Source organism: Talpa occidentalis, unplaced genomic scaffold, assembly GCF_014898055.3.
Source record: "Talpa occidentalis isolate TD23 unplaced genomic scaffold, MPIMG_talOcc4v2.1 talOcc4.11, whole genome shotgun sequence".
In the NCBI taxonomy this organism is placed as follows: Eukaryota; Metazoa; Chordata; class Mammalia; order Eulipotyphla; family Talpidae; genus Talpa; species Talpa occidentalis.
In genome coordinates this window covers 75,881,646-75,890,133 of record NW_023601104.1, presented here as the reverse complement: position 1 = coordinate 75,890,133, position 8,488 = coordinate 75,881,646, and the positions used below count along the sequence as shown (strand labels likewise).

Below are 8,488 nucleotides of genomic sequence, written 5' to 3'. Positions count from 1 at the left end.
CCAAAGTTTCCCTTCCATTTCCCTACCTCAGAGAATGGTGCTGCCATTTACTCACCTGGCTCAAGCTACCTTCTTCCTTACAAGACCGACAACTCCTTATGTTAGGGCGAAAAGGATGTCCCAAAGCTAATTCCATACAGGCTTTGTGGACTCCACCCCCACCCTAGGCCAAAGCCAAAGACACTGGGAACTCCAAATCCCATCACCACCAAAGGGAAGGTGGCTGGGACCTGAGGGTGGGGTTAAGCAGCCAGGTGGGTATAAAGCCAGACAGGTGGCCTTTGGAGGGGTCCCCCATTTTGGCTCTCCGCCAGCTCGGAGCATCCGGCCAGCTCTGAGAGTGCCTTTCGGTTTCCAGGTCGTCGGATCGGGTAGGACGCATTAAAGACTTTATTTCCCTATTTTCTCCCTGAGTTGTACATTTTCCTTATTTCCTTTTCCCCTGTAAATAAATCTTTTATTAACCTTTTGTGTGTGCCTGTGGTGGAGTATTCATAAGTCCCTTGTAAGCGCATGGGTGAGGACCCACAGCCAGGAACCCATTCAATATTGGGGCTGCCCTATAACACTTACACGGTCTCCAGGTACAGTATGTTTTATCCCCCCCAAATGCATTCTTCAGAAGAGATGGAGCACGTCGCCCCCACCCCCATTTACTAAGCCATTCCTCACCTTCTTTCCTGTTGCCATCCTTCCTTGGCTCATCCTGAGCTACTCTCCTCTGGGCCCTGCCTCAGGCACTGGTGCTTGAGTTTCTCAAATTGCGCTTTCTGCTGTCTTTGTACCCACACGTAAGTAGCATTTTGTCCCCCAGCCTCACTGAACTGACCCTTCTCTTTGTCGCCACACTGCCATCCCCGCCACACCTTACGCTTCCCTGTCCGCACCACCACTGCACACCACTGGAACTGTGGGGCTTGCCAGCGTATTAGACATTCCACGCAGGCCCCAAACACAAGGTCTGTTCACTGCCGAATCCCAGCGTGAGCAAGTAGTTGGCACCCTGCACACACTTAAAGACAAGTGAGGGGATGCGTTTCCACTTCTGTCTGTGCTCTCCTTGCAGCACAGATCACCTCCCTGTCTCATCTGCTGCCGGGCACCCCCTCACAGAACAAGCGTGTCACCCCTTCATGCAGTCTTACCTACATATCTCCCTAAGCCAAAAGCCACAAGTTCTAGCAGGTCCCACATCACCGTGTTCAGCAAGTACATCTGGAACTAAGCTGCCAAGCCCGAGTACCACTTCCCTACGAGGCCTTTCTCTCTGAGGGGAAAAAAAAAGGCGAAGGATGTAGAAATGTTCCCAGCATATTCCATCCTCTGCAAGGTTCTGCAGAAACTTTATGGAAGGATCACATATCTCACAACTGCCTCCATAAGAATTTTTTTTTTTTATTATTTAGAAATGCAGTTATATACATAGAATTAAAATTAAATTAAACTTTGTACAAATATTAAAATACTATCTTCACACCCACTGCAATGTACAGGATACCAAAAAATACATATATAAAATAAAATAAAGCAAACCCAAATTGATTGACTGACATCCTGCACAGAGTCAATAATGCATGTGTCGTTTTAAACCATTATATATGAGTACCATTCTGCAAAGGATTCCATAGTGGTGCGGTAAGAATTCAGGGCAGGTGTGGTGGGCCTCCACATAAGCCATGGCCATCTCTCCTCCCTGCCTGACAAGGCGAGTGTGTTACCACTGCATCCCCTCCAGCTAGCTCTGCTGCCTGGCAGAGGCTTCCACCTTGGGACATTTGTTCAAAATTCCACAAAGTTTTCCGCTGCAGATGAAGAGGTCCTGCTTCCCAGCACAGCTGAGCCAGCTGCCTTTCTTTCTGGGGAATCTGCTACTGTGCCACTCAGTCCACACATCTGTAAGCAAAATCCCATGCCCCTCCCAGGGCACCAGAAACAACTTTCCCTAAGCCAACAACTGCAAGTCTCAGCAGGTCCCACAAGCGCAGTTACCAGCCTTGCGGTCTTCAGCAAGCACATCTGGAACTAAGCCGCCAAGTACCACTTCCCTACTAGGCCCTCTCTCTTTAAGGGAAACCAAAGGCCAAGGATGTAGAAATGTTCGCAGCATATTCCATCCTCTCTGTAAGGACCAGCTCCCTGGGAATGGATGTGACATTATTGTGTGGGAAGCAAGTGGTTTGAGAGCAAAGCTGGGCGTGGGGTGGGGGGAGAAGGCCGAGCGTCATCTCTCCCTGTGCCACCACTAACGAAGCAGGAAAAGTATACCTTTGTCTTGCCATCCAGCTTCTCCGCAGAACTTTCAAGTGGAAGGGATGGGGAGAGGAAGAGGAAAAGATGAATAGGGAAGACAACATTAGCTTAAGCTCCGTTTGCAAGTGGAGTGTTAGAATGCACATTGAATTGCTTTATAAAACCAAAAGAACTCGAAGTGCCAGGACTCAGTCCATTCCACAGTTCACTCCAGTGAAATGGGAATACAGCACACCAGCTTCAGAAATGGCAGATGGAGCCTACCTACTGCAGTAAGGCATTGAAAGGGATGAGAATTTTAGGTGATTTTCACCATATACTGGCCTGTTACAAGTCGGTGGAATGTGACTATTACTTGCCAGGATATAAAACCTGCATTGGTTCAGCTCCCATGTGCAAAAATACACCTTTTTACTGCTCTTTGGTGCTGACCAAGTTCTCCTGGACAAGCCCTCTGCTGGAGCCCTCAGGGGGTTGCTGGGAAGAGAGGCTGTGGATAATTTTCCCACCTGCTTCAGATCCTCTGGCAGCCTCATTCGAAATAGGCCCCACCTCAAGGCAGCTGTGGAGTCCCTAATCCCTCCCAGAGGACAAAGCCCAGAAGCCCTAGAAACGGCAGCACATGGCTGACAGCTAAGTAAACTGCTTCAGGGAAAAGCAAACTAACTGTGAGAAGCCTACACAGAAGTCAGCAGCAACGGGAGGCCTGATTCTTGTACCCACAGGCCCAGGGGCCCCTGGGAGATGGGCCTCATCAAAGCTACTGGGGATGAGGTGCAGTGGGGAGGCTCCAGACTTTTTTCTCTCCTAACAGGTAGGCAAGTCTGGGCTTGTGACCCAGGAGTAATTTAAAGGGAGACTCGGTGGAAAGCTTCGTAAGGAAGGCTTTTCATTTTTTCAAAGGCCAAGCTGAATAAACTCAAAACGGGGAAAAATTATGATATACAAAAAGGGTAAGATCTTTCATTAAAATCATTCTAGAATAGAATTCAGATTTTAAAAGACGAAATAAAAGCTGCAAGTTCAGCAGTGAGACTGGCTCTGCCACCACTACTCTCTTTTGGGAGGAAGACAAGGGCACTGCGGTGGGAGGAGAGTCCATTTACGGTGAGGCAGTTTGGGGTCGTTAGTGACGCCCCTCCAGATGGGACCAGTGCCAGCAACCGCAGGAAACCGTCTTTTCTGAGGCCGAGGACACACACCCCACCCACATTTCCTCTTCCTCAGAGGCTCTTGTGTTCTAGTTCTAGCACCTTCACCAACCTGTTCCATCTCTAACCACACTTCCCTGGACTATGGGCACAGCACACAAGGGCTCCTGGGTGGGAAAGGGGAGACGTGGGAATGACCACAGGCACGCAGGCACTGCCCTTACCCTGAGAGGAAGGAAGACTACAGGAGGTGGCGAGAGGCCTGGATGAGCAGAGTAAAGTGCGTGTGTGAGAGTGGAGGCAGGAGGCTGAGAGGTCATTCCCCTCAATTTTTGAGGCCACCCACGCCAGGAGCTACCCTGTTAGGTCAGGTACTGAAAGTATATTGGGCTCTTTATTATTTTTACTACCCCAACCGAGAGGCTGGGGGAGGAGCAGGGGTGCCACCTGGGGTCAGCTTCAAGTTTCCAGCCCCAGTGCTCACAAAACAAAACATTCCTTAATGCTACATCCCTTGAAGATGGCAGCAGCCCTAGACTTGTCAGCCTTCTGCTGGAGCAGAAGCATTGGGAGTGCTGAGTCCACTCCTTCAACACCAGGGCTCCATTCTTCCACTGCAGGCCGACAAAGTTGGGGTGTATGCAAACTCTCAGGCCCTCACCAAGGAGCCAGGGAAGACCAGTTGTCTGTCAGCTGTGACATGTGGAAGGATGGCAGGGAGGGCAGATGCAGGAAAAGCAGCAGCACAGCAAGCAGCAGGCGGCTTCCTGGGCACAGGTACTAAGGCACGTGACTGTGGTGAGGAGGACCCCTAGGACTGGGCTGGAGCTGCCTGCAGCTGCCTGGGGGTTCAGTCTGTGACTCTCAGGCTCCCCTCCTCTCCACAAACCCAGAAGGGGGCAACATGCCCCAACTGCCAGTGACCAGAAGGGCATTCTGTAGCATCTCAGCAACTCTCCTGTCCCAGGATGATTCATTTCAGGTCACTATGGTCAGCAAGGCAGCCCAAGCTGCCCGGGATAAAACCCAGGAGGCAGCATGCAACTTCCCCTCATACTTCAGGGAAACAGCAAACACCAAGGCCAGGGAGGCTGATGTGGAAGAAGGAAGTGAGAGCTTGCGTATTAGGAGAACAATCATAATCAGCCACCTTTCCCTCTCTCAGAATCATCTGATGCTTCCTGGAAACTCAACAGGTTTAGGAGTCGGCACCCCTAAGCTAAACATCAGGTGCTGGGATGGCTTTGACATGATCTTCCACATCCTCCACCAAGGAAGGAAATGTACCACCAGTCTTAATCAAGGGCAAGCTAGGGACCCACACTCATGTCCCAATTAGAGCCACCCTAGGCTCCATAGCTTTTCACTTCTGGTTCTGCTCCTGCCAAGGGTGGTGGTACTAGACCTCAAAGAAAGCTGGCCAGACCCAGGCCTGGGCCCCCCGAAGTGGCAGAGGCCAGCAGTGCAGCCACTAAGGCCTGTAGGACAGTAACAAGCCTTTGTGACAGGAAAACTGGACGGGGTTGGGGGAAGGCACAAGTAAACACAGCGGCTCTTAGGCCCACATAGGCTGGTGGGGGCTGCCACCCAAGAGCTGGCTGGAGGGGACCCAGAGGACTCAGGGAAAGGAATGGTTTGATCTAACACATTCAAATATGTGTTAGATTCCCAACACAGATGGGAAGACTGGGCCAGGAAAAAGCCTGTTCCTCCAGCTGTCCAGCAGGCAGATGGCGAAAAATCTTCCTTGAGTTTCCAGCAAGGTGGGCCTACAAGCCCTCTGAGATACAGAGATACACAGATACACAGGTGGCAGCTCAGGTATCCGGGCAGGGTGGCTGGAGTACAGGGTGCTCAAACCCACAGGGAGAGGGAGGAAAGGCAGAGAGGACCATCTCAGGGAGAAGAGAGGCTGATGACAATCCTCATGCTTCTTTCAACAGTGGGATATCTGCAGGAAGAGAAAAAAGGAAAGCCCAGTGGTTAATCCCATATGGGTCTCTTTGCGACACACCTGATCCCACTGCAGTTTGTGCAGTCTTTAATTTATTCTCTCCACCTTAGCTCTGCTGGTTGAGTTATTTCTCTTATTTTTTTTTTTTTTTTAATTTTTATTGTGTAGAAGAACTGGGTTGTAGGCCAGAGATACAGGAAGTGGAGGGGGGAGAAGAAAATTAACCAGAGACAGAGGGGGGAGCACAACAGGCAGATTGACTGAAATATATTGCTGAGAGGAGCAGTGGGCAAGATGGGAGAGGTCTGCTGCACCATATGTGGGTCAGCTCCCTGACCAGGGATCAAACTCAGGCAGTAGTGGTGATAGTGCTGAGACTTAACCCCTAGGCCACCAGGGATGCACCAGTTGCTTCTCTTTCTATCCTTAATCTCAGCCTAGAGGTTACTAAGCCTTGCAGAAGCACCCCCTCCTCTCTAAAGCCATCCTCCAACTACGCAGTATTGAATAAATCACTTCCCTCTCTAGGTCTCAATCTTCTCATGTATCATTGGGGCTAAACTGATGCCTCGAGTCCTGAATTCCTATGGTACTACTGTGACAGACTGCTAGCTCAGGCATGACTGGCAATAAATTTAATAACCTAAGTCTTGGTTTCTGGATCCTTCATTCTGACAATGAATCTATTATTTAGGCTCCATCTTCCCAAATAACCAACAATCCATGCAGAGGCACAAGATGGGCTCTCAAAACTGCCTGTTTAATACATGGAACAAAGCAAGGTAGCAAGGGGGAGAGAGGGAGGAGCAGGCATCATTTTGGTCCCTTAAGAAGACTAAGGGTTGAGATTTGTATTTGGAAACGTGTTGACATGTGTGAACACAAAATATGTGTAGCTGGCTGCCTATGGGGTCACTGGCTTCCATTTTAAGCTTGTGTCAACTATTTAATGACCCCTTGCCAGATCTATATCCCACTAAGACAAAAGGTAGCACGTAGCTGATAACCAGGAAATTCTATAAACATGATCTGTATTAAAGAATTTACACCTTCTCTGCGTTTAGATATTCTAAGCCTTGGATATTTACTGTGCTCAGGATTCCTAGCAACATGAAGTTTGCTGTGGTTCTTTTAGGAGGGTTTGGTAAGTACAGAAGTCCTCATTGTCAAAAGAGCAGTATCTAGTCTGCAACCTGAATCACACTGGGATTTCATGCCAAGGTGTAGTTTCAAGTGAAAGAAGTAATATCCATGTTCCACCCTCCAGGCTCAGGCAAAGGCAGAGGTATCAGGAAATGGCAATTTTGTTCTGTGCTGGTTTGCCACAAAGGATCCAGACCCCATGGCACTTGTGGGGTTATAAATGCAGGCTTTGGAGCCAGATCCATCAGGTTTCAAATCCCAGTTCAGCCACTTCCTCAGGGGCTTGCCCTCTTTGAGCCTCAGATTTCTCATCTGTACAATGAGGACAGTAATAATATAATGCCTATATCTGTGCATACTCTGAGGTTAAAGTGAGATAATGCAAGAAAACCAACTAGTATAGGACCTGACATAGTCCTATTTAAAAAGCAGTTAAATGCTCTTTCAGAAACATAAAGAGCATAATGAAAGGACAGAACCTAGCCCCTACTCCAACCAGCTTTCTGTCCTTTGATTTAGCACAGCTCTGTGGCCACAAATAAGTTTCAGAGACTCCAAAATTCACAGAAAATAGTGAAAAGTCTCCCTAGGGAGTCCAAAGCCCCACTGGAGCTCTAAGGGTAAAATCCTATCTTATGCTAGTAGTCCAGGTGTTATCTTTCTTTGCCCCCAAATGTATCAATTATGAGTGAGGCTCATAGTCCTCACTCCCAGCAAGGATCCTGAGCAGCTAATAATTCATGATCAGCACAGGGCACTTACCATCTGTGTAGTCCTCCGACGTGAGGGATAAAAGGCTTTGTATGTCACTGTTCTCTGAATCTGGGGCTTCTTTGTGTGCCAGTCGGCTGTTCCCTGAACCGGCCACCCAGGAAGAGCTGGTTGCCTGATGCACCATCACAGTCTCTGAGCCCCGAGAGCCCCGAGCTTCAGATAGTCCAGACTGGCCTGGGGTCTCCTCCTCTCCACCTGCAGAGGAGCAGGCTCCCTGGTCCTGCAGCTGCTGCTCCCTCGGCACATGCCTCCCACTGGGCCCAGACCCTTCTGACAGCACAATTTGTACTCTGGGGTCAGCAGGTGGCACACAGTGACCAGAACTGCCATACACAGCTTCCTCATATGATGGTAGTGCAACCTGGACTCCATCCACCATGATGGAGATCTGGTCTCCAGATACGCCCTGGTCACGCCTGCAACCGGAGGAGGAAAAGAAAAAGGAAAAAGGAAACAAAGAGACAAATAAATGCCATAATATCAATAACACCAACCAATTTTGAGCAATACAAGGGCTTATATACTTAATCCCAGTGAATGCTTGACCTGAGTCCTTCTAGGTAGAGATTTGCCAAAAATGCAGATGAGACTCAGAGAAGTTATTTGCCCACAGTCACACAGCTGGTAAGGGAGGAAGCTGGGATGTGACACTGGTATAATACTGTAATATAAATTTTCCCAACTATCCAAAATAGATCCAAGTCAACTGCTGTCAAGTTTATCTGCATCTAGGGCCAAATTAAGGGTCATGTAGTACAGGTAGTTGTGCTGTCTCTTTCATCTCCTTTAATCTGGACAGCCCACTTAAGGTTTTCTTTCATGACGTTCACATTTTTTCCTACAGTTATGGTCAGCTATTTCCTACAATATCCTACAATTTGGACTTGTCTAATTGTTTCCTCAGGATTAGATCCAGGTCAACGTTTGCTGAGAGCACTGCACAGGTGATGCTATGTTCTCCTAGTGCACCACATCAGGAGACATATGGTCTACGGTTGGACCGTATTACCCCTAGACTGTGTTAGTACTTCTCAACTTCCTCATCTGTGCTTGCAGATTAAACCCGCACTATCTAATTCAAATGGTATACATGCTGTGAGGATCACATTAAGTGGTAATATAAAGAAGTGTTCAGAAGTTTCTGGAAGGAAGGGAAACGATGGCAAGATGACACAGAAAGCAGTGTGTATTCTGGCATATGCTTAACTTTTGCCAA

At 48.7% G+C, this 8,488-nt stretch overlaps 1 protein-coding gene across 6 annotated transcripts in view; it reads right to left on the bottom strand.

The window, feature by feature from the left end:
• Positions 1 to 229: 229 nt before the first annotated feature.
• The window catches only part of SUSD6 (sushi domain containing 6), a 96,174-nt gene continuing 87,915 nt past the window's right edge, over positions 230 to 8,488 (bottom strand). For all 6 annotated transcript variants that reach the window (XM_037503573.2, XM_037503574.2, XM_054691261.1 and 3 more), the window contains exons 5-6: positions 7,261 to 7,688; positions 230 to 5,352 (exon numbers count right to left, since the gene is read on the bottom strand). In XM_037503573.2, the coding sequence (XP_037359470.1) occupies positions 5,327 to 5,352; positions 7,261 to 7,688 (454 nt within the window). In that variant the 3' untranslated portion in view covers positions 230 to 5,326. The remainder of the gene's footprint in view (positions 5,353 to 7,260; positions 7,689 to 8,488) is intronic.